Source organism: Diabrotica virgifera, chromosome 8, assembly GCF_917563875.1.
Source record: "Diabrotica virgifera virgifera chromosome 8, PGI_DIABVI_V3a".
Taxonomy (NCBI): domain Eukaryota; kingdom Metazoa; phylum Arthropoda; class Insecta; order Coleoptera; family Chrysomelidae; genus Diabrotica; species Diabrotica virgifera.
This window is the reverse complement of record NC_065450.1, coordinates 60,836,570-60,864,233: the sequence shown is the minus strand read 5'-3', so window position 1 is coordinate 60,864,233 and position 27,664 is coordinate 60,836,570. Positions and strand designations below refer to the sequence as shown.

Genomic DNA, 27,664 nt, shown 5'->3' with positions numbered 1-27,664 from the left:
CAAAGTGCAGTATTACCCCACACCCGCCTGCATTTTTCTGTATAGGCCAGGATCCCTACTGTAAGGACTGCCCTATAAGCCAATGTATTGTTGCCCGTATCCCGCCGCTAGGAGGCACGTACTTTGGTTATTTCGGGATACAGGAACATGCAGGCACTAAAATCAACGGAATTAATGTCAGCAATCTCAGATACGCAAACGATACGGTGCTGATTGCCTCCAATGAAGAAGACTTGCAACAACTTTTAAACAGGGTGACTGAAGCATGTGATGAATATGGATTAAAACTTAATACTGCTAAGACAAAAACTATGAGTGGTTGTCAACAAAATGGAGTTACAACCAATGAACACCACAGCATGTGGAATAATGTTAGAATGGTCCACAATATTACCTATTGGGACCGTGCAAGTTCGGCAAAGCGACCCCTATTTCTACGCTCTATACTAAAATTCGCACTTTTAATTATATTGGCCAATTATATTAGTCCTGGTTACTGGATAATTGTCAAGGCCATAGTCCAAAAAAATAATAAGAAGAAAAAATAAGATTCAGGTTATGTTATGAAAACGTCAACAATTGTATGTAGTAAATAAAATTAGTTATTAAAATGCAGTACTGCAAGCAAAATAAAATTAATTAAATTTACCTTTATATAATAATTGCATATCATATCAATATTGTGGAGCAATATATAATTTTTCTGCTTCATTGACAGAAGGTATGAAATATACGTCAATTTGACAATTTCAATTGACAATATGAATTATTTAAGATCGTTGCAATATTTCTACGCGACTCGCGCACGGTCGTTTCTCGTTTCCCCTTCCAAGTACTTGCACACCGCGAATATGGGCGCCAACGTTAACGATAAATGGGATATAAATAGAGAAAAATTAGAATACGCATTGAAAAGCCAGAGTTGCCTTTATAAACTAAATAAAATTCTTATTAATAGAGATATCACGATAAATCTTAAAATCAGATTAATACGCTGCTACAGAAACAAACATCGAACAAACTACCAGAAAAAAAAGATAGCTTTAGATATATATCAGTATTATTATATTATAAAAATTTACCTTTAGATCTTACAGAAGTTAAATGTAGAGCAACAGATCCTGCACCTGCACTTTGTCCCCAGATTGTTACGCGTTTGGGATCTCCTCCAAAATGTGGTATATTTCGTTGGACCCATTGTAAAGCAAGAGTTTGGTCTTTTAGTCCCCAATTTCCTGGACAGGTCAGATCCCCCGTACTTATAAATCCGAATATGCCTAATCGATACTGAATACCTACTACTACTAGGCCCTCCTCCAGAAAGAGTTCGGGGGAATTGGAGATTAGTGATCCATTTCCATAAATAAAACCACCACCGTGGATCCACACAAGAACGGGAGCTCTCCCAGTTAGCTGTTAAAAGATATATATACAATTAGTATTTATAGTATAACGTTTTTATAATCTACTATATAGTATTTATTTGGTACAATACTTTAATAGTGGGCAAAGGCAAATGAAGAGAGGCTACTGAAGGGTGTTTGGGAAAGAAAAATTCCAAGGAAGATCTTTGGGCCTGTGCTTGATTAAGCAGCAGGACAATATAGGATAAGAACTAACAAAGAGCTCGAAGAAATTTACCCCTACGCCAACATAATAAAAGAAATAAAGTCCAGAAGACTCCAATGGGCTGGACACGTCAGAAGGCATTCCGAGCAAAGAACAGTGCCATAATGCATAAGTTGGCCATGAAGAAGCAAATAAGGGTAAAAATGTAAAAGTAAAATTTAATAAGCTAATAATAAATGGGAAAACAATGAAATGGAATAAAAACAGTAACCAGCTAGAGGAAAGTCCAGAAGGGAATCCAAAAAAACTAGCACCTGAAAAAAACCCACAAAACACTTCACAAACGCTGACGGATATGGCAAAGAAAAAGGCAATGGATAAAAATACAAGAAATAGACCGAACACAACTGACAAGACCGAAATTGACACAAGAGAAACCATAGCCATTGGAGCATGGAATGTAAGAACCTTATATGAAAACGGCAGATTAGAGCAAGTAGGCCAAGAAATGGATAATTACAAGTTGAAATTTATTGGTTTAGGCGAAACACACTGGAACGGCAGCGGATCAACTCGAGTAGGAGACCAAAAATTAATGATTAATTCTGGGAATACATCTGAAAATGCGAAACACGAAAAGGGTGTAGGAATACTTTTATCTCAAGAAGGAAAAAATGCTTTAATGGAGTGGGAACCATCATCTGAGAGAATTATTTGGGCTAGACTCAAAGCAAAGTACTGTAACCTAATAGTGATCAATGTTTACGCTCCTACAAATGAAAATAATGATGTAGAAAAGGAAGAGTTTTATGAAAAATTGCAAGCAACGTACAATAATATAAACAAAAAGTATAAAAGAGATATAAAAATGATAATTGGAGATTTCAATGCCAAGATTGGCAATGATAATATAGGATATGAACATGTGATAGGAAAAGAAGGTCTAGGAAGGAAAAATAACAACGGAAATCGATTAATTGAATTCTGTGAACAGAATGAGCTCATTATAGGTGACAGTATTTTTAAACATAAGCAGATCCACAAAGAAACTTGGAAATCACCGGGTGGTAGATATAAGAACCAAATCGACCATATACTAATTGAATCAAAATGGAGAAGCTGGCTACAAGATGTCAGGGCCTTAAGGGGTGCAGATGTGGATTCGGACCACATGCTTATCAGGGCCCAATTAAAGATGAAACTAGCCAGAGAAAATAATCGCAAGACTACCAGAAGAAAAAGATTCAATGTAGAAACCCTAAAGCAAGAAGAAACAAGGAAAATATTCACCGACAGACTTAAAGTAAACCGAAATATACACCACTGTAATGGAGACTCTGTGGAAGAAATATGGAAAAACTTCAAAGAGGTCATGATGAAGACAGCAGACGAAACAATCGGGTTGAAAAAAAGTGAAAATAAAAAATGGATAACTAAAGACACGCTACAGCTTATAGAAGAAAGAAAGAAAATCAAGAAAGACATATTGCAAAAAGAAGGAACAAAGGAAGAAGAGATCCTTGAAAGAAAATACAAAGCAAAAAACATAGAAGTGAAAAAGGCATGCAGAAACGATAAAAGGAATTACATAAACGAAATGCTAAAATCAGCAGAGAAAGCAGCACAAGGTAATGATCTACGAACACAATGCACGATTATACGAAACCTAACGGGCAATCGAGCAAGAAGTGTAAGAGAAATAAAAGATAAAAAAGGAAAATTAATTAAATCTGAGAAAGAAATAACCCAAAGATGGAGAGAAAACATTGAAGAAATATACGCCAAACATGACCGAACCCAAGAATTGGATGAGTAAATTGAAATACAAGAATTAGAGGTTAACACTGGGGTAATTACAAGAGAGGAAATTGCCAACGCACTTAAATTATTAAAGAATGGCAAATGAAAGAATGAAAGAAGAATTGGACAAGAAACTGAGAAGTAACCAAGCAGGCTTTCGTGCTAAACGCTCTACTATAGATCATATATGCACCTTAAGAATCATCCTAGAACAAGCTAATGAATGGCAGAAAGACATAAATTTAAGTTTTATCGACTTTGTAAAGGCTTTCGACCGAGTCAGTAGGGAACAAATGTGGAAAATTTTAAGACAGTATGGTCTACTAACAAAAATTATTAACCTGATCAAACTGTTTTATGATGGGTATAAAGCTAGACTAGAACACGAGGGGGCAATCACAGAAGAAATAGCTATTGAAAGCGGTGTTAAACAAGGTTGTATCTTATCTCCTACTTTGCTGCTTATCTTGGTAGACTGGATTATGAGGAAAGTAATGGATGATCGGACAGGCATTAGATGGAACTTCTTTAATCAGCTTGAAGATCTTGAATTTGCTGACGACGTCTGCCTGTTAACAGAACTCAGAACTCACATGCAACCAAAAGTCGATAAGCTAACACAGTACTCTGATATGATGAGTCTCCGGATAAATACAGAGAAGACAAAAATCTTAAAAAATGATAACCCGCAAATTAACAAAATAAAAATAAAAGACAAAGAAATTGAAGAAGTAGAGAAAGTCACTTATTTGGGATCAATCATGGAAAGAAAAGGAGGATGCATGAAAAACATACAAGCAAGAATAACGAAGGCACAATTCGCCTTCAATGCGTTAAATAAAATCTGGCAAACAAGTGAAATAACAGAGTCAACAAAAATCAATATATTCAATACATGTGTAAAAAGCATATTACTCTACGGAGCAGAAACTTGGAAGCACGACGAATACACAACAAAGAGGCTACAGACTTTTGTAAATAGGTCCTTAAGAAAGATCTTAAAAATTTACTGGCCTAATATAATAACAAATGAAGAACTATGGAAACGAACGAAACAAACCAGTATAATAGCAACAGTCAGACAGAAGAAATGGAAATGGATCGGCCATACGTTAAGAAAAGATCCTAGTAACATCACAAGGCAAGCACTCGAATATCAACCTGAGGGTACAAGGAAGAGGGGACGACCAGATAATACTTGGAAGAAAACAGTAACCAGAGAACACAACAGAATCGGCTTAAGTTGGGGGGAAGTGAAAAACAAAGCAAGAAACAGAGGAGAATGGAAGGAATTGGTACGCAGATTAACCAGAGAATAAACACATGAAGACGCGCTGAGCTGGCCACCAGCCGTCTTACACTATCGGCCAAGAAACGCAGATGCGCCCAATACTCCACTAGGACTGATGGTCCAAGAGAGAGAGAGAGAGAGAGAGAGAGAGAGAGAGAGAGAGAGAGTTGTATGTCAAAAAATGCGCAATAACTATCTCTTAAAATCTACCACATTTCATTAGCATATCTCAACCGGTTTTAGAGCAATCAATAAATCGTCAGTCTGTAAGAAAAAATCAACATCCCGTATCTCGGAAACGAAGCATTTGCGGACATATATGTGTAAAGCAAAACAGTCATTATTTTTTCATGTATTATTATTTCCCCTTAAAGTTTGTCGCACTTGTTTAGAAAATCCCATGTATTGATGAAAAACGTGACTAGTTGTTCAAGTACCTAACTTTTTTATTATCCAATATAAGCGAATGAATCAAAAAACAGAATGTTAAGAAAACCTGAGGCTATAGTTGGGTTTGAATTTCAGTAAATTTTTTATAAATGCTAGAATATTCCAAAGAGTGTGGAGAAAAACACAGTTTGATTGGTACACCCGGTATACAATGACGATTTAACTGTCTAGCAACCGTATTATTACAGCGTGAACGGCCATAGCTCAACAGCATGATCACTGGCCTTCGACGCCAGAGCACAAGGGTTCGAGGCCCGCCAACGACAATCAATTTTTCATTTCTAAAAATCATACGAGCCGTTTCACCGTTCCTCGGGGAGCACGTTAAGCCGTCGGTCCCCCTGGGCTAGTGTACGTCGACACTAGTTACTTGAAACAGGGTTAAATATGTAACTGGTGCCGGAACCTGTCCGAACGGATCTCCCCGGCAAAAATTCCATACGATTTAGCCGTACGGCTCACACTCCATCTAAGAGGAAAATTGACTCATCCCAGATACCTACGGTATCAAAAGGATTGAGCTCTGGTGGGACTGTTTCCGTGTTATCGAGCCCTAGGTGACTTTAAATGCAGGTGTATCTCCCAAAAATTTTCGTACACTTCTGGCCGTCGCGAGTAGTACAGCTTTCTGCATGGTCTTATAAAGATGTTCATTCAGACCCAGCTTTTTTATGCTTTCGAGGAGGGTCTTCGGAATGACTCCAGTAGTAGACGTAATAATCGGTATCGTCTGGGTACTTTGCATTCTCCATTGCCTTCGTATCTGAATTTCCAGATCTCTGTACTTGGCGATCTTTTCACTGGAGAAGTCCCAGCATGATAGCTATCCCTTGATGAAGGATTTTTCCCACTGCGTCATGCCGTTCCTTGTATTCAGTTGCAGCAAATGCCTGGCAGCCCCCCCTGTAAGATGTTGGATGGTTTCTTACGTTTGGCATCTATATCGGCATTTGTCGTTTTGGACCTGAGGATCTTTGATGATATATTTCAGGTAATTTCTGGTTGGTATAACTTGATCCTGAATGGCCAGTAATGAACCCTCCGTTTCAGGGAACATCTTTCCTGATATCAACCAACAGTTCAACGCTATATTGTCGACATAGTCTTGGCTGACCTCATTGGGATATCGCCCGTGTAGAGGTTTACCCATCCAGGTGCGCATTTTTTCGTTTTTAGTGATGTGGTTTATGCGCATTTCTGGTTCCCTCAGTTTGATCGGTGTTGTGTCATCTGCGCAAATAGCGCGGTGTAGAGTAGACGTCGCAGCCTGCATCTGAAAATAAGTTTGTCTAATTACTCACCTATATCCATAAGTCCTCTTCCTCCTAAATACCGCGGTAATGTCGTTAGTTCTACTGCACTTTTAGGGTGTTGTTTTTGTGCCTTTGTGAGGTGTGTTCGTACTTTTCGCTGAAGATTTTCTATATCCGTTTTTGTCCACTTAACATTACCAAATGAATAGCTAAGCGCGGAACAAGCGTAGGTGTTTAGTGCCTTAAACAAATTTTTACTGTTAGGCTGTGAACGAAGCAGCTGTTTTACCCTGCGTATAAACTCAGTAGTCATCTCAGTTTTCATTTGCTTGTGGTCAATTTTCGGCGTCTGCTTTACTCCAAGATATTTGTACATATCGTTTTCGCCCATGGCCTCGATGTTCTGGCGATTATGCATGTCGAATCCACCGGGCTTCACCTTTCCTCTGACTATATTGAAAACACGGCACTTGTCTAGACCGAATTGCATACTAATATCATTAGAGAATGTTTCTACAGTTTTTAGCATCTGTTCTAGGTGTTCTCGAGTGGAAGCCATTAATTTCAAATCATCCATATACAATAGATGATTGAGCTTCGCTACCACAGTATTATTGTTTTTAATGCAAAAACCTGAGTCAGTGGAGTTTAATAGCTGGGAAAGGGGGTTCAAAGCTAAACAGAACCACAATGGACTCAATGAGTCTCCTTGAAACTGTTCTCGGTTGATTGCGATATTTTCGGTTTCGATATTGTTTTCACCAGGTATTTGGAGGTGAATTTTAGTCTTCCAATCTCTCATTATATGCCTTAAAAAGGTCACTATGTTATCATCGACTTTGTATATTTTCAATATATCTATAAGCCATTCATGCGGTACTGAATCAAAGGCCTTTTTGTAGTAAATAAAATAGTAAAAAGGTTCCTTTTTTAGTGAATGCCTGGTTAGAAATGACTGAGTCGATGATAATTTGTTCTTTACAACCCATAGAAGATATGTTCTTTGCCACAGATATGGTTAGAGTCTACATTTATTCCACTCCCAAAAAAACCTAATACATCATCATGTAAAGACTTTAGACTAATTAGTCTCATGAGCCACTCTCTCAAGCTACTTCTTAACATAATTCTTAATAGAATCAAGCAGAAATGTGAAGAGACAATGGGAAACAAACAATTCGGTTTCAGAGAAGGATTGGGAACAAAGGAAGCTTTGTTCTTAATGTTAACATTTCTTCAACGATCATGGGAAGTACAGAAACCAATTTACATCTGCTTTATAGATTTTGAGAAGGCGTTTGATAGAGTTCAACATGATAGGTTGTTTCAATATCTAGAAATGATTGGAATAGATGATAAAGATCTGAGACTTTTACAACATCTATATTGGAATCAAGAAGCTTCTATTCTGGTAGACGGCAAAGAAACAGACAAAATTTGCATTCAAAGAGGTGTCAGACAGGGTTGTGTGTTATCCCCAACTTTGTTTAACGTATACTCAGAAATAATTTTTAATGAAGCCTTGGAAGGACAATGTGGAGTTCGAATCGGGGGTGAAACTATTAACAACATCAGATATGCAGACGACACCGCGATCATGGCTGAAAACATCGAAGATCTTCAATTCCTTATAGAGCGAGTCACTAGAGAATGCTCCAATAACGGACTTAACATAAATGCAACAAAGACAAAGTTACTTGTGGTTAGTAAACAAGACGTCGGCCCTATGCAACTAATTGTCAGTGACGAATCAATAACAAAAGTTAACCATTTTAAATACCTAGGATGTTGGATAAACGAGACACTAAATCCGGATGAAGAAATTAAAACTCGTATAGAAATTGCAAGAGGAGCATTTATGAAACTTAGATCTATTCTGAGCAACTCTCAGCTGAACTTACAACTAAGAATCAAGTTCCTAAAATGTTATGTGTATCCTGTATTACTATATGGATGTGAAACCTGAATCATGAAGGTTAACATGATGAACAAATTAGAAGCCTTTGAGATGTGGTCATATCGTAGAATGCTCAGAATATCTTGGGTTCAACGCATTTCTAACAGAGAAGTCTTAAACAGAGTAGGTCAAGGCGAAGGTGACTTAATGAAGATGATATAAAAGAGAAAACTTGAATATCTGGGGCATATAATGAGAGGTAGCAGATACAGGATGCTGCAGTTAATACTCAATGGAAAGATCGACGGAAAAAGAGGAATTGGTCGAAAGAAATATTCATGGCTCCGAAACCTTCGTCAATGGACTGGCTTATCAGCAGATCAATTGTTACATGCCGCACAAGATCGAGAACGATATCGGCAAATTGTTATGGAATCTACCCACGCCTAAAATTTTGAGCACGGTGCTTAAAGAAGAAGAAGAACCCATAGAACCCTTAGCGCATCCTTTCTGTCGAGGCTCTATGATATTGTTTAGAGCACAGTGTTGGTAGATACGTCGGGTTATACAGGATGTGACCAATTTATACAAAGTTGGAAGACAAGAAATTGGGCGGTACTTGGCTGGATCCTGGGTGTTATTTTGATCCTTCGGTATTAAATAAGTGGTTCCCTGAGTTAGGAATGATGGTATTTCCTGCGGGTTAGAAATAACATAATTAATTAATGTTGATAAGCACTCATGAATACTCCAAAACTTTTTAAGCCAGAAGTTCTGAACTCCGTCTAGTCCAGGAGATTTCCAGTTATGAAGCTCTTTGATGATATTTGAGACCTCTTTAGTAGTGAATGGTTCGTAGTTAGCTGTGACGTAGTGGTAATAGTTGTGCGTCGTATCTTCTATACTGTCAGCATTGTTGTTAAGAGCAGCTGGTGTTGAAAGTTGATTCCCCAAAACTCATGAATCTCTTCTTGGCTTGGGTAAGACTTGTCGACACTTTCTACGGTGGAGTTGAGTTTTCGGTAGAACGCCTTCTCAGAGTTCTCAAAAAGTGCATTGTCACATTTTCGGTTGTTACTAACTTTATACATTCTTAATCGTCCTGAATAGACGGAGAGTTTTTGCTTTAATGTATCCAGACACTGTTGGGCTGTGTTATTTTCTGGATCGTATTTCGAGTGTCTTGCAGTGCTCCGTATTATTTCTTCAGCTCTCTTAATGACTTTTCTACTTGTTACACCTCTTATATATTCTGTGACTTGACCAATATCCCTACGCAGTAATTCAATTTTTCGGAGAAGTCTTTTTTCCCAGGGTGCAATTCTGTTACCAGTCCTTCCGTTATTAGTACCCCGTCGTGTTCTGATCTTAACGCCCATTACATTAGCAATTGCTGTTGCTGCACAGTAGATTAGCGTATGCAGATATTGCAATGTGTGGGCTTCTACGACATAATTGGGTAGGACTTCAGTGTTCACAATTTGTAACAGCGCACCTAGTTTCTTACAAGATACGATACGATAAGATACGATATTATTATTATTATTATTATTACAGCCATGTTGCTAAAGAATAAGGCTATATAAAAAAATCATTAAATCAGATAACCGGTTTAACAAATAGGAAGCATCAAAAATGACCCATTTTGTGAGTGGCTCGTTTTCTCTGACGTGCAGTTTGGTACAAGAGAATAGTAGTTGCACTTTATATTTACGCATGCGTCATGATTTATTTTCAAAGAAATTAAATCAAAACATAAAGTAAAATATACGTCGACGTGTATATACATTGTATATACTATATACTATATACTATATATATATATATAGTATATAGTATATAGTATATAGTATATAGTATATAGTATATACTATATATATATATAGTATATAGTATATAGTATATAGTATATAGTATATAGTATATAGTATATAGTATATACAATGTATATACACGTCGACGTATATTTTACTTTATGTTTTGATTTAATTTCTTTGAAAATAAATCATGACGCATGCGTAAATATAAAGTGCAACTACTATTCTCTTGTACCAAACTGCACGTCAGAGAAAACGAGCCACTCACAAAATGGGTCATTTTTGATGCTTCCTATTTGTTAAACCGGTTATCTGATTTAATGATTTTTTTATATAGCCTTATTCTTTAGCAACATGGCTGTAATAATAATAATAATAATAATAATAATAGTCGAACGGGAGATTCATAACGATGTTATAATTGAAGATCAAGTCCCCAATGAAGTTCATGAGCAGATTCCTGAGCTTGCCATACAAGAAACTCAACCTGACAATACAGAGCAGGAAAACAACGAGCTACATGATAACCTAGTAAGCGAAATGGCACGTGCTGTACAGGAGTTTAATGGAACAAACCCACTTAGCAGACCACCGCTACCACGAATAAACTCTTGTAAGAAACTAGGGGCGCTGTTACAAATTGTGAACACTGAAGTCCTACCCAATTATGTCGTAGAAGCCCACACATTAGAATATTTGCACATGCTAATCTACTGTGCAGCAACAGCAATTGCTAATGTAATGGGCGTTAAGATCAGACCACGACGGGGTACTAACAACGGAAGGACTGGTAACAGAATTGCACCCTGGGAAAAAAGATTGCTCGTAAAGATTGAATTGCTGCGTAAGGATATTGGTCAAGTCACAGAATATATACGAGGTGTAAGAAGTACAAGAGTCATCAGGAGAGCTGAAGAAATAATACGGAATACTGCAAGACACTCAAGATACGATCCAGAAAACAACACAGCCCAACAGTGCCTGGATACATTAAAACAAAGACTCTCAGTTTATTCAGGACGACTAAGAAGGTACAAAGTGAGTAACAACCGAAAATCCGACAATGCCCTTTTTGAGACTGCTGAGAAGACGTTCTATCGGAAACTCAATTCCACCGTAGAAAATCTCGATAAGTCTTACCCAAGCCAAGAAGAAATTCATGAGTTTTGGGGAAATCAACTTTCCACACCAGCTGCTCTTAACAACAATGCTGGATGGATAGAAGATACGGCACATAACTGCCAACACTACACTACTACTCTCTACGAACCCTTCACCACTGAAGAAGTCTCAAATATCATCAAAGAGCTTCATAACTGGAAGTCTCCTGGACCAGACGGAGTTCAAAACTTTTGGCTCAAGAAGTTCTCGAGTGCTCATGAATGCTTATCAACACTAATTAATCATGGTATTTCTAATCCGCAGGATATACCATCATTCCTAACTCAGGGAACCACTTATTTAATACCGAAGGATCAAAATAACACCCAAGATCCAGCAAAATACCGCCCAATTACTTGCCTTCCAACTTTGTATAAATTGGTCACATCCTGTGTAGCCCGGCGTATCTACCAACACTGTGCTCTGAACAATATCATAGAGCCTCAACAGAAAGGATGCGCTAAGGGTTCCATGGGTTGCAAAGAACAACTTATCATCGACTCAGTCATTTCTAATCAAGCATATTCCAAAAAGAGAAATCTATTTACTGCTTTTATTGATTACAAGAAGGCCTTTGATTCAGTGCCGCATGAATGGCTTATAGATATATTGAGAATATATAAAGTCGATGATAATATAGTGACCTTTTTACAACATATAATGACAGAGTGGAAAACTAGAATTCACCTTCAAATACCTGGTGAAAGTAACATCGAAACTGAAAATATCGTAATCAGCCGGGGCCTGTTTCAAGGAGATTCGCTGAGTCCTCTGTGGTTCTGTCTAGCTATGAACCCACTATCTCAGCTATTGAACTCCTCAGATGCAGGTTTTAGCATCAAAAATAACAACAATGTGGTGGCGAAGCTTAATCATTTATTGTACATGGATGATTTAAAATTAATGGCTTCCACTCGAAACCAACTCGACGATATGCTAAAAACTGTAGAAACTTTTTCTAATGATATTAATATGCACTTCGGACTAGATAAGTGTCGTATTTTAAATATAGTCAGAGGAAAAGTACAGCCCGGAGGATTCGATATGCAAAATGGCCAGAACATCGAGGCCATGGGTGAAAACGATATGTATAAATATCTTGGAGTAAAGCAAGCGCGGAAAATTGACCATAAACAAATGAAAACAGAGATAACTACTGAGTTTATAAGAAGGGTAAAACAGCTGCTTCGCTCACACCTTAACAGTAGAAATTTGTTTAAGGCACTAAACACCTACGCATGTTCCGCGCTTAGCTACTCATTTGGTATTGTTAAGTGGACAAAAACAGATATAGAAGCTCTTCAGCGAAAAGTACGAACACACCTCACAAAGGCACAAAAACACCATCCTAAAAGTGCAGTAGAAAGAACAACATTACCACGGAATCTCGGAGGAAGAGGACTTATGGATATAGGTGAGCAATTAGATAAACAAATTGCTAATTTAAGAACTTATTTTCAGATGCAGGCTGAGACATCTACTCTACATCGCGCTATCTGCGCAGTAGATGACACAACACCGATCAAATTGAGGGAACCAGAAATGCGCATAAACCACCTTACTAAGGACGAAAAAGTGCGCGCCTGGATGGGTAAACCTCTGCACGGGCGACATCCCAATGAGGTCAGCCAAGATTATGTCGACAATATAGCGTCGAACTACTGGTTGACATCAGGAAAGATGTTCCCTGAGACGGAGGGTTCATTACTGGCCATTCAGGATCAGGTTATACCAACCAGAAATTACCTGAAATATATCATCAAAGACCCTCATGTTCAAAACGACAGATGCCGATATGGATGTCAAGCCCAAGAAACCATCCAACATCTTACAGGGGGCTGCCAGGCATTTGCTGCAACTGAATACAAGGAACGGCATGACGCAGTGGGAAAAATCCTTCATCAAGAGATAGCTATCAAGCTGGGACTTCTCCAAACAGACCATCTCCCGTATTATCAATACGTCCCTGAGAGTATGCTTGAGGATGGCAACTACAAGCTATACTGGGATCGCACTGTGCTCACAGACCAAACAGTGGCACATAATAGACCAGATCTCGTACTAGTTAATAAATTAACAAGACAAACAACACTAATTGATGTGGCGATACCTAACAACAATAATCTACGTAGTAAATTTACTGAAAAGATCGCCAAGTACAGAGATCTAGAAATTCAAATACGAAGGCAATGGAGAATGCAAAGTACCCAGACTATACCGATTATTATGTCTACTACTGGAGTCATTCCGAAGACCCTCCTCGAAAGCATAAAAAAGCTGGGTCTGAATGAACATCTTTATAAGACCATGCAGAAAGCTGTACTACTCGCGACGGCCAGATGCGTACGAAAATTTTTGGGAGATACACCTGCATTCCAAGTCACCTAGGGCTCGATAACACGGAAAGAGTCCCACCACAGCTCAATCCTTTTGATACCGTAGGTATCTGGGATGAGTCAATTTTCCCCTTAGAGGGAGTGTGAGCCGTATGGCTAAATCTGAATAATAATAATAACCTGTCGGAGTTTTTTGTCAGTTCTTCTATCAGGCGCGGCCCCCTGCGAATGGGGGATGCTTTCTGGGTATTCGTAGCGCCAATACCCAGAGAGTAGCAGGAATACTTGCCGTGGAACAAAAACTGACACCTGGCAGTAGGTATAAAATGCACACCCATGAGAATGGAGAATAATAATTTGTGTTTAGGATCGCTGCCTGGGGATCGCCAGGGCACGTCTGGAGCCGGCGCTGGACGTGACAGCATGCGGGACGTCGGTGGCAGGGTGTTGAGGAGGCGGGCCCCTGTCATACAATCAGCTACAGCCCAACCACAACCACAAGCGAGCCAAATAACAACAAGAGCTCCACCCGCCGAAGGTGCTGCGCTGGATCATCAGCCGGCGCTCACTCAAGCGGGACGACCGAGGCAGCGCATGAAATGGACTGTGTCCATCAATGAAAGCATTTTGCGCTTCTATTATAAGGTGACAAACCTCGGTCAAGAAACGATCGGCTACAGACAACAGCTGTATGCCGAATTTTGCAGGGAGTACCCAGATATTCAAGTATCGGACCAAAGAGTATCAGATCAATACCGGGTAATCATAAGAAATAATCTTATCCCAGAGACTAGACGCGATGCCATCAAAAGCGAAGTCGAACGGGAGATTAATAACCAAGAGCTAGTTTTAGATCAAATCCCTAATGAAATCCTTGAGGAGCAGATTCCTGAGATTCCCATACCAGAAACTCAACCTGACAATACACAGCAGGAAAACAACGAGTGGCGCCATAGTCTAGAAAACGAAATGGCTCGTGCCTTACAAGAGTTTAATGGAACAAATCCACTTAGCAGACCACCGCTACCACGAATAAACTCTTGTAAGAAACTAGGTGCGCTGTTACAAATTGTGAACACTGAAGTCCTACCCAATTATGTCGTAGAAGCCCACACATTGGAATATCTGCATATGCTAATCTATTGTGCAGCAACAGCAATTGCCAATGTAATGGGCGTTAAGATCAGAACACGACGGGGTACTAATAACGGAAGGACTGGTAACAGAATTGCACCATGGGAAAAAAGACTTCTCGGAAAAATTGAATTACTGCGTAGGGATATTGGTCAAGTCACAGAATATATAAGAGGTGTAACAAGTAGAAAAGTCATTAAGAGAGCTGAAGAAATAATGCGGAGCACTGCAAGACACTCGAGATACGATCCAGAAAATAACACAGCCCAACAGTGTCTGGATACATTAAAACAAAAACTCTCCGTCTATTCAGGACGATTAAGAAGGTATAAAGTTAGTAACAACCGAAAATGTGACAATGCACTTTTTGAGAACTCTGAGAAGGCGTTTTACCGAAAACTCAATTCCACCGTAGAAAGTGTCGACAAGTCTTACCCAAGCCAAGAAGAAATTCATGAGTTTTGGGGAAATCAACTTTCCACGCCAGCTGCTTTTAACAACAATGCTGGCTGGATAGAAGATACGACGCACAACTGTCACCACTACGTCACTGCTAACTACGAACCATTCACGACTGAAGAAGTCTCAAATGTCATCAAAGAGCTTCATAACTGGAAATCTCCTGGACCAGACGGAGTTCAGAACTTCTGGCTTAAAAAGTTTTGGAGTATTCATGAGTGCTTATCAACGTTAATTAATCATGTTGTTTCTAATCCGCAGGAATTACCATCATTTCTAACTCAGGGAACTACTTATTTAATACCCAAGGATCAAAATAACACCCAAGATCCATCCAAGTACCGCCCAATTACTTGTCTTCCAACTTTGTATAAATTGGTCACATCCTGTGTAACCCGGCGTATCTACCAACACTGTGCTCTAAACGATATCATAGAGCCTCAACAGAAAGGATGCGCTAAGGGTTCCATGGGCTGCAAAGAACAGCTTATCATCGATTCAGTCATTTCTAACCAGGCATTCACTAAAAAAAGGAACCTTTTTACTGCTTTTATTGACTATAAAAAGGCCTTTGATTCAGTACCGCATGAATGGCTAATAGATATTTTGAAAATATACAAAGTCGATGATAACATAGTGACCTTTTTAAGGCATATAATGAGAGATTGGAAGACTAAAATTCACCTCCAAATACCTGGTGAAAAAAATATTGAAACCGAAAATATCGCAATCAACCGGGGCCTGTTTCAAGGAGACTCGTTGAGTCCACTGTGGTTCTGTTTAGCTTTGAACCCCCTTTCCCAGCTATTAAACTCCACTGACTCAGGTTTTAGCATTAAAAGCAATAATACTGTAGTAGCGAAGCTCAATCATCTGTTGTATATGGATGATTTGAAAGTAATGGCTTCCACTCGAGAACACCTAGAAGAGATGCTAAAAACTGTAGAAACATTCTCTAATGATATTAGTATGCAGTTCGGTCTAGACAAGTGCCGTGTTTTGAATATAGTCAGAGGAAAGGTACAGCCCGGTGGATTCGATATGCAAAATGGCCAGAACATCCAGGCCATGGGCGATAACGATATGTACAAATATCTTGGAGTAAAGCAGGCGCGGAAAATTGACCATAAGCAAATGAAAACTGAGATAACTACTGAGTTTATAAGAAGGGTAAAACAGCTACTTCGTTCACAGCTTAACAGTAAAAATTTGTTTAAGGCACTGAACACCTACGCTTGTTCCGCGCTTAGCTATTCATTTGGTATTGTTAAGTGGACAAAAACGGATATAGAAAATCTTCAGCGAAAAGTGCGAACACACCTCACAAAGGCACAAAAACACCACCCTAAAAGTGCAGTAGAACGAACGACATTACCCCGGTATTTAGGAGGAAGAGGACTTATGGATATAGGTGAGCAATTAGATAAACAGATTGCTAATTTAAGAACTTATTTTCAGATGCAGGCTGAGACATCTACTCTACACCGCGCAATTTGCGCAGTAGATGACACAACACCGGTCAAATTGAGGGAACCAGAAATGCGCATAAACCACCTTACTAAGGACGAAAAACTGCGCACCTGGATGGGTAAACCTCTGCACGGGCGACATCCCAATGAAGTTAGCCAAGACTATGTCGACAATATAGCGTCGAACTATTGGTTGACATCAGGAAAGATGTTCCCTGAAACGGAGGGTTCATTACTGGCCATTCAGGATCAGGTTATACCAACCAGAAATTACCTGAAATATATCGTCAAAGACCCTCAGGTTCAAAACGACAGATGCCGATATGGATGTCAAGCCCAAGAAACCATCCAACATATTACAGGGGGCTGCCAGGCATTTGCTGCAACTGAATACAAGGAACGGCATGACGCAGTGGGAAAAATCCTTCATCAAGAGATAGCTAACAAGCTGGGACTTCTCCAAACGGACCATCTCCCATATTATCAATACGTTCCTGAGAGTATGCTTGAGGATGGCAACTACAAGCTATACTGGGACCGCAGTGTGCTCACAGACCAAACAGTGGCACATAATAGACCAGATCTCGTACTAGTTAATAAATTAACAAGACAAACAACACTAATTGATGTGGCGATACCTAACAACAATAATTTACGTAGTAAATTTACTGAAAAGATCGCCAAGTATAGAGATCTGGAAATTCAAATACGGAGACAATGGAGAATGCAAAGTACGCAGACGATACCTATTGTTATGTCTACTACTGGAGTCATTCCGAAGACCCTCCTCGAAAGCATAAAAAAGCTGGGTCTCAATGAACATATTTATAAGACCATGCAGAAAGCTGTACTACTTGCGACGGCCAGAATTGTAAGAAAATTTTTGGGAGATACACCTGCATTCCAAGTCACCTAGGGCTCGATAACACGGAAAGAGTCCCACCAGAGCTCAATCCTTTTGATACCGTAGGTATCTGGGATGAGTCAATTTTCCCCTCAGAGGGAGTGTGAGCCGTATGGCTAAATCTGGATAATAATAATAACCTGTGGGAGTTTTTTGTCAGTTCTTCTATCAGGCGCGGCCCCCTGCGAATGGGGGATACTTTCTGGGTATTCGTAGCGCCAGTACCCAGAGAGTAGCGGGGATACTTGCCGTGGAACAAAAACTGACACCTGGCAGTAGGTATAAAATGCACACCCATTGATATGGAGAACTATGGTTTATGTTTAGGATCGCTGCCTGGGGATCGCCAGGGCACGTCTGGAGCCGGCGCTGGACGTGACAGCATGCGGGACGTCGGTGGCAGGGTGTTGAGGAGGTGGGCCCCTGTCACACAAACAGCTACAGCCCAACAACAAGAACAACAACCACAAGCGAGCCAAACAACAGCAAGAGCTAAACTCGCTGAAGGTGCTGCGCTGGAACATCAGCCGGCGCTCACTCAAGCGGGACGACCGAGGCAGCGCATGAAATGGACTGTGTCCATCAACGAAAGCATTTTGCGCTTCTATTATAAGGTGACCAACCTCGGTCAAGAAACGATCGGCTACAGACAACAGCTGTATGCCGAATTTTGCAGGGAGTACCCAGATATTCAAGTATCGGAGCAAAGAGTATCAGATCAATACCGGGTAATCATAAGAAACAACCTTATCCCAGAGACTAGACGCAATACGATCAAAAGCGAAGTCGAACGGGAGATTAATAACCAAGAGCTAGTTTTAGATCAAGTCCCTAATGAAATCCTTGATGAGCAGATTCCTGAGATTCCCATACCAGAAACTCAACCTGACAATACACAGCAGGAAAACAACGAGTTGCGCGATAGTCTAGAAAGCGAAATGGCTCGTGCCGTACAAGAGTTTAATGGAACAAATCCGCTTAGCAGACCACCGCTACCACGAATAAACTCTTGTAAGAAACTAGGTGCGCTGTTACAAATTTTGAATACTGAAGTCCTACCCAATTATGTCGTAGAAGCCCACACATTGGAGTATCTGCATATGCTAATCTACTGTGCAGCAACAGCAATTGCCAATGTAATGGGCGTTAAGATCAGAACACGACGGGGTACTAATAACGGAAGGACTGGTAACAGAATTGCACCCTGGGAAAAAAGACTTCTCGGAAAAATTGAATTACTGCGTAGGGATATTGGTCAAGTCACAGAATATATAAGAGGTGTAACAAGTAGAAAAGTCATTAAGAGAGCTGAAGAAATAATGCGGAGCACTGCAAGACACTCGAGACACGATCCAGAAAATAACAGAGCTCAACAGAGTCTGGATACATTAAAACAAAAACTCTCCGTCTATTCAGGACGATTAAGAAGGTATAAAGTTAGTAACAACCGAAAATGTGACAATGCACTTTTTGAGAACTCTGAGAAGGCGTTTTACCGAAAACTTAATTCCACCGTAGAAAGTGTCGACAAGTCTTACCCAAGCCAAGAAGAAATTCATGAGTTTTGGGGAAATCAACTTTCCACACCAGCTGCTCTTAACAACAATGCTGGCTGGATAGAAGATACGACGCACAACTGTCACCACTACGTCACTGCTAACTACGAACCATTCACGACTGAAGAAGTCTCAAATGTCATCAAAGAGCTTCATAACTGGAAATCTCCTGGACCAGACGGAGTTCAGAACTTTTGGCTTAAAAAGTTTTGGAGTATTCATGAGTGCTTATCAACATTAATTAATCATGTTATTTCTAATCCGCAGGAATTACCATCATTTCTAACTCAGGCAACTACTTATTTAATACCCAAGGATCAAAATAACACCCAAGATCCATCCAAGTACCGCCCAATTACTTGTCTTCCAACTTTGTATAAATTGGTCACATCCTGTGTAACCCGGCGTATCTACCAACACTGTGCTCTAAACAATATCATAGAGCCTCAACAGAAAGGATGCGCTAAGGGTTCCATGGGTTGCAAAGAACAGCTTATCATCGACTCAGTCATTTCTAACCAGGCATTCACTAAAAAAAGGAACCTTTTTACTGCTTTTATTGACTATAAAAAGGCCTTTGATTCAGTACCGCATGAATGGCTAATAGATATATTGAAAATATACAAAGTCGATGATAACGTAGTGACCTTTTTAAGGCATATAATGAGAGATTGGAAGACTAAAATTCACCTCCAAATACCTGGTGAAAACAATATCGAAACCGAAAATATCGCAATCAACCGGGGCCTGTTTCAAGGAGACTCGTTGAGTCCACTGTGGTTCTGTTTAGCTTTGAACCCCCTTTCCCAACTATTAAACTCCACTGACTCAGGTTTTAGCATTAAAAACAATAATACTGTAGTAGCGAAGCTCAATCATCTGTTGTATATGGATGATTTGAAATTAATGGCTTCCACTCGAGAACACCTAGAAGAGATGCTAAAAACTGTAGAAACATTCTCTAATGATATTAGTATGCAGTTCGGTCTAGACAAGTGCCGTGTTTTGAATATAGGCAGAGGAAAGGTACAGCCCGGTGGATTCGATATGCAAAATGGCCAGAACATCGAGGCCATGGGCGATAACGATATGTACAAATATCTTGGAGTAAAGCAGGCGCGGAAAATTGACCATAAGCAAATGAAAACTGAGATAACAACTGAGTTTATAAGAAGGGTAAAACAACTGCTTCGTTCACAGCTTAACAGTAAAAATTTGTTTAAGGCACTGAACACCTACGCTTGTTCCGCGCTTAGCTATTCATTTGGTATTGTTAAGTGGACAAAAACGGATATAGAAAATCTTCAGCGAAAAGTACGAACACACCTCACAAAGGCACAAAAACACCACCCTAAAAGTGCAGTAGAACGAACGACATTACCCCGGTATTTAGGAGGAAGAGGACTTATGGATATAGGTGAGCAATTAGATAAACAGATTGCTAATTTAAGAACTTATTTTCAGATGCAGGCTGAGACATCTACTCTACACCGCGCAATTTGCGCAGTAGATGACACAACGCCGATCAAACTGAGGGAACCAGATATGCGCATAAACCACCTTACTAAGGACGAAAAACTACGCACCTGGATGGGTAAACCTCTGCACGGGCGACATCCCAATGAGGTCAGCCAAGACTATGTCGACAATACAGCGTCGAACTATTGGTTGACATCAGGAAATATGTTCCCTGAAACGGAGGGTTCATTACTGGCCATTCAGGATCAGGTTATACCAACCAGAAATTACCTGAAATATATCGTCAAAGACCCTCAGGTTCAAAACGACAGATGCCGATATGGATGTCAAGCCCAAGAAACCATCCAACATATTATAGGGGGCTGCCAGGCATTTGCTGCAACTGAATACAAGGAACGGCATGACGCAGTGGGAAAAATCCTCCATCAAGAGATAGCTAACAAGCTGGGACTTCTCCAAACGGACCATCTCCCATATTATCAATACGTCCCTGATAGTATGCTTGAGGATGGCAACTACAAGCTATACTGGGACCGCAGTGTGCTCACAGACCAAACAGTGGCACATAATAGACCAGATCTCGTACTAGTTAATAAATTAACAAGACAAACAACACTAATTGATGTGGCGATACCTAACAACAATAATCTACGTAGTAAATTTACTGAAAAGATCGCCAAGTATAGAGATCTGGAAATTCAAATACGGAGACAATGGAGAATGCAAAGTACCCAGACGATACCTATTGTTATGTCTACTACTGGAGTCATTCCGAAGACCCTCCTCGAAAGCATAAAAAAGCTGGGTCTCAATGAACATATTTATAAGACCATGCAGAAAGCTGTACTACTTGCGACGGCCAGAAGTGTAAGAAAATTTTTGGGAGATACACCTGCATTCCAAGTCACCTAGGGCTCGATAACACGGAAAGAGTCCCACCAGAGCTCAATCCTTTTGATACCGTAGGTATCTGGGATGAGTCAATTTTCCCCTCAGAGGCAGTGTGAGCCGTATGGCTAAATCTGGATAATAATAATATCGTATCTTATCGTATCGTATACTGTATACTATATACTATATACTATATACTATATACTATATACTATATACTATATACTATATACTATATACTATATACTATATACTATATACTATATACTATATACTATATACTATATACTATATACTATATACTATATACTATATACTATATACTATATACTATATACTATATACTATATACTATATACTATATACTATGTACTATATACTATATACTATATACTATATACTATATACTATATACTATATACTACACACATCGACGTACGTTTCACTTTATGTTTTAATGTAATTTCTTTGAAAATAAATCATGACGCATGGGCAAAGATAAAATGGAACAAATATAGCAGGATAACACGTTAGATTTAGAATGACCAAGAAAGACTTACGTTTGGACTAAAAACACTTAGAAATAAACAGTCCTCTGAACCCTCTATTTTAGCTTGTATTACATCGTATTGGGTCTGCAAACATTGTGCTCTTTCAAACGTACAATTTAAAACGCCACTCCAACTAGATTTTGGGACAGACAGCTGAAAAAAAATTTAATATAAAAAACAAAAATCGGTATTAATAAATAACTGACACACCTCAAATCTTTTAGGTGGTTCCGCATATGGTATACTGAGGAACATGTACATCGTTTTGTTTAGTTTTTCTGATAATGAAGTCGTTCCTAAGATGGTACCTTCATTTGTGGTTACTTGAACATTCTGTAATATAAAAAACTATCAATTAATATAGGACAATTTTTTGTGAAGTAGCATAATTTTTTAACTTACATCACGTGTACATAGATGCCTCTTAGTATGCCTATAGTATGATATAATTGATCCAAATATGTAATGGCATAACCCAGACATCCAAAGTGAAAGATATCCTCCAACACCAAATTGTTCTATATCGTCCACATAATGTTCAGAAAAAACTCACACCATTTTGAGCGTCGGGTTTGGGGAAGAGAGGGGGGAGAAATCGGTAAATTCGTAGTTTTTTAAGTTTTTCGTCAATATTTCTAAAACTATGAGGATTAGCATGAACAACCTATTATACAAAAATATTCTACATTAAATTTGAAATAAAAAAGGTCCTATTCATAATTCTTCCAAAATTAACAGTTCCAAAGTTACGAAGGTAGTATAGCATAACTGGTCCAAAAAAGGCCTAACCCAGACATCTTAAGTAAAAGTTTTCCTTCAACACCAAATTTTTCTATATGGTCCACATATTGTTCAGTAAAAAGTTACACCATTTTGAGCGTTCGGTTTGGGGGTGATAGGGGAGAAGAAGGTAAATTAGTAGTTTTTTTACGTTGTTCGTCAATATTTCTAAAACTATGCTTTAGCGTAAACAATGGTCTATACAAAAATGTTTTACATAAAATTTAAAACAAAAAAGGTCCTATACATAATTGTTATAAAATTAACGGTTCCAGAGTTACGGAGGGTGAAATTGGAGGTTTTCAATACTTTTATATTATCTAGAATCTAGGCAATTGATCTGGGATGATGATTTTGGGTGGTGAGGTTGACGTTTCTTCAAGGGCTTATCACTAACATATCATGGGCCACTGAAATAGCAAATTTTATTAACAGAACACAATCCTGTTAAAGAAAATTTCTATAAATTGTCCAAAGAATATAAAAAGTATCGAAAACCTCCACTTTTTACCCTCCGTAACTCTGGAATCGTTGATTTTATAACAATTATGTATAGAACCTTTTTTGTTTTAAATTTTACGTAGAACATTTTTGTATGGAACGTTGTTTTTGCTAAAGCATGGTTTTAGAAATATTGACGAAAAACCTAAAAAAAAACTACTAATTTACCGATTTCTCCCCCATCTCCCCCCAAACCGGACGCTTAAAATGGTGTAACTTTTTACTGAACAATATGTGGACCACATAGAACAATTTGGTGTTAAAGGAAAACTTTTACTTTGGATGTTTGGGTTAGGCCTTTTTTTGGACAAATTATACTAAACTACCTCCGTAACTTTTGAACCGTTCATTTTAGAACGATTATGCATAGGACCTTTTTTTATTTCAAATTTAATGTAGAACATTATTGTATAGAAGGTTATTCATGCTAAACCGCATAGTTTTAGAAATATTGACGAAAAACTTAAAAAACTACGAATTTACCGATTCCCCCCTCCCCCCAAACACGACGCTCAAAATGGCGTGACTTTTTTCTGAACATTATGTGGACAATATAAAACAATTTGGTGTTGGAGGATAACTTTCACTTTGGCTTTCTGGGTTTGGGTCTAGTTATACCATACTACTACATGAGCTGGAGCAGCACCGACACTATATTTTTTATAATCAGGTAAGTTCAAAAGAAATCATTAGAATAAACAAATTGGCATATTTATGTTTCGTAAATCTTAAGAAGGTATTTGACAGTGACAATTTAAAGGCCGTTATCTATTTATTGTAGGGAGTGCGGGTACAATTGTAGCGCGGTACAAATGTAACATTGCTTCTAAACATCTTGTTTCTGGTCGACTAGAGCTGGCAACGCTGCATGTGAGAAATTATTTAGTGGTGTAATGTTGACCGTAGTTTGGCGATGTTAAATGAGGGGGTTACGTTGTTGTGTGTGTGTGTGAGAGATCCTGGCATCAGACAAAATCTATTTGCCACAAAACATGTAAATTCTTAATTACATGAAATGATTTCATATTGTCTATTTCTAAACTATACCGCTATTTTTAAATTTCTGATAAAATTAATGATGGAATCTAGTACCGCTTTATCTGAGGAAGAAAGGAGAGCTGTAATATTTAGTGGCAATGGACACTCGTGATGAATTAGTTCTTGATAAAGAATTGAAGAAGATTGAGAGTTCAGAGAACATTCTAGAATTATATGATTTAGATCACCAATGGATATATTGTCACAACTACAGACAGGAGAGTTAAGTATTCCAATTTTATATAAGTGAGATGGAAAGCGAGCATGGTTCAATTTTAAACGAGTCAATACTGACATGTGTGCTCTATTATAATTAAAGGTGAAATGAGGAATGTTTTTTTGAAGTGTAGGGTGAATTCTGAAATAATGGTTTGTAGATTTATTTGCAATTCTTTTGTAATCAGTTTCCCATTTCCTTCTGATATTAGGTTACGTTGTTAGACGAAAATATTGGTTTTTACGCCTGGCGAGTAAAATTAATTAAATTTTGTATTTTTTTGATAATCGCTCTAGTTTTAGAGTTATTATTTAGAAAGGGTGGTATAAGAGTGGTGGAGTCATATTATACATTTATTAATATATTTATTAAATTGAGATTAGATTTCGTGATCTGTTATAAAATTCTGACAAATCATTGGCATGTCGTTGTGGTACAATTATTGTAACACTAGCAACGGGTACATTTGTAACGTATATTTACCATACCACTATATAGGGTGAGGCAGATAAAGGGCCTATTAGAAATATCTCGAGAACTAAAACAAAGAAAATTATGAAAATTGGAATATAGGGGTTTTGAGGTGTGAACTATTTAATGAAAATATTTTGGTCTCTTTGCTACTTCCGGTTATCATATCATATATCATACATCTCCAAGTGGAGCAAAGGGCACCTTGCGGTGTTTCAAGTAGCATGAGGAATGATGGTGAGGTTGCTAGTCCCACGCATCATCTGTTGAGTTCCGTCCAATTTTGTTTACTAGTTTTCTCCATTCTCTTCGGTTTTTTGCTATCTTTTTTGCATCGTTCCATGTTAAATTATTTTGTTTGAGTTTTTTCTCTATTGTTCTTTTCCACGTATAAGATGGTCTACCCATTCTTCTTTTGCCTTGAGCATTGTAAAGTAGAGCTTGTCTAGCAATATTTGTTGCTGGTTTTCGTAAGTTGTGTCCTATCCACTTCCATTTCCGTTTTTTTATTGTATGTTCTATCCTTTCTTCATTTGTTATTCTCCACAATTCGTCGTTAGTAATTTTGTTTGGCCAAAATATTCTCAGTATAATACGTAGGCACCTGTTAATGAAGGATTGTATTTTCTGAAAGAATTTTTTATGGTGTTTCCATGTTTATGCTCCGTTTAACAGGACAGACTTTACATTAGTTTCAAATAATCGTAACTTTGTTCTTCTGCTGATGTTTGTCGAGGCCCATATCTTGCGCAAAGAGTTGAAAGCGTTTTGTGCGAAGCTTATTCTTTGTGTTATGTCCTTTTCTGTGCCTCCTGTTGTGTTTAGCAGACTGCCCAAATAACAGAAATCTTTTACTTCTTCTATTTGTTTCCCTTCCAAATATATATTGTTTCCGTTTGTTTCCCCATTTGATAGTAATTTCGTTTTTTTCGGATTTATTTTTAAGCCGGTTATTTTTCCGGTTATACCGGAAGTTGATTGTAACTTCGTTTTTTTAAATAGGACACCTTATATATTTTTACGTTTCTGGATTCTCCTCGATTTCTTATTTCTTAAAATATAAGGTTTTGTAATATTATACAGGGTAGATTAAAAGATAATTACGTTTTTTTATTAATTTCGTAGCAACATTCACACCCTGTAGAATTGTTTTACATCAAAATCCCTTTATATGTTCAAATGATTTTTAATATGGTCTACTATTGTTACCAATTATTAGTATAGCTAAATTTTGAATTTTAGTATACAGGGTGGGTCGAAACTCGGAATGTGTATTTTCTGAGTTTTCTTAAATGGAACACACTATATTTTAGTATTGTAATGAAATGGTATTTTATGGTATTTTTTAATTTCTTAAGCATTCCCTATACCCAACTGCTTTAATTTGTGCTTAATTTTTAATCGCACCAACAATTTTAACTACGTAGATATTTTGATAGCTCAACCATTATTGGCAATTTTAAGTATCAGTCTCGATTAGTCTGTATTCATTTCCGAAAAATTATTTGTGATTAAATATTTTTACGGCCAACCTAATAAAATTTCAGGTATATTGTGTTGCAATTAATGTTTGATTTGAATCACCAATAACTCACAAATTGAAGCAGTTAGGTATAGGGATTGCTTAAGAAATTAAAAAGTATCCTAAAATAACATGTCATTACAATACAAAAATACAGGGTGTTCCATTTAAGAAAACTCAGAAAATACTCATTCTGAGTTTCAACCAACCCTGTATACAAAAAAGGAAAAATTTAACTATACCAGTAATTCTTAACATAGTAGACTATATTAAAAATCATTTGAACATAAACGGAGTTTATTATGTCAAACTACTACAGTTCTACAGGGTGTGAATTTTGCTACGAAATTAATAAAAAATCTTAATTATCTTTTAACCTACCCTGTATAATATTACAAAAACTTATATTTAAGACAGAAGAAATCAAGGAGAATCCAAAAATGTAAAAATATACAGAATGTCCCATTTAAATAAACGAAGTTACAACCAACTTCCGGTATAACCGGAAGTAGCAAAGAGACCAAGATATTCTCATTAAATAGTTCACACCTCAAAACCCCTGTATTCCGATTTTCATAATTTTCTTACCTTGAGTTCTCGAGATATTTCTAATAGGTCCTTTATCTGCCTCACCCTGTATATATAGACATTACATAATGTATGTATCACTATGAATGTGTGTGTAGTGTATATATAAATAAATATATATACATAAATATATTTATTAATAATACATATGTATATATTATATTATAAATATGTTTGTCTGTTTTGGAAAGCATTTTTGATTTGTATGTTTGATTTTATTTCAAGTAGTAGTAAGTAGGTCTTTATATAATACTTAATTCTTTACTGGTTTACCAGACACCTGTTTATAAATATTTATTTTGGGAATAAGTTGGATAAAATTCCATGGTTTTGACATTGTTTCATTTGTCCCCTTTATGTGTTACAATTGTCCCTTGAACGGGTACAGATCTAACACTTGTTGTTAAGTTAAAATTACGCATTTTTCTAGTTAAGTTACCTAATCAATAAAACTTACAAAATAAAATTGTAAATTGAAGTCGAACGTTCGACCTATACTCATCTATGTTTATATTCCACTTATATGGACA

General features: G+C 37.9%; 1 protein-coding gene across 2 annotated transcripts in view; it reads right to left on the bottom strand.

Annotated features, from left to right (window-relative positions):
• The window catches only part of LOC126890497 (juvenile hormone esterase-like), a 128,336-nt gene that overhangs the window by 30,048 nt on the left and 70,624 nt on the right, over nt 1-27,664 (bottom strand). For both annotated transcript variants that reach the window (XM_050659479.1, XM_050659478.1), the window contains 3 exons: nt 22,228-22,350; nt 22,027-22,170; nt 1,083-1,413 (listed from right to left, as the gene is read on the bottom strand). In XM_050659479.1, the coding sequence (XP_050515436.1) occupies nt 1,083-1,413; nt 22,027-22,170; nt 22,228-22,350 (598 nt within the window). The remainder of the gene's footprint in view (nt 1-1,082; nt 1,414-22,026; nt 22,171-22,227; nt 22,351-27,664) is intronic.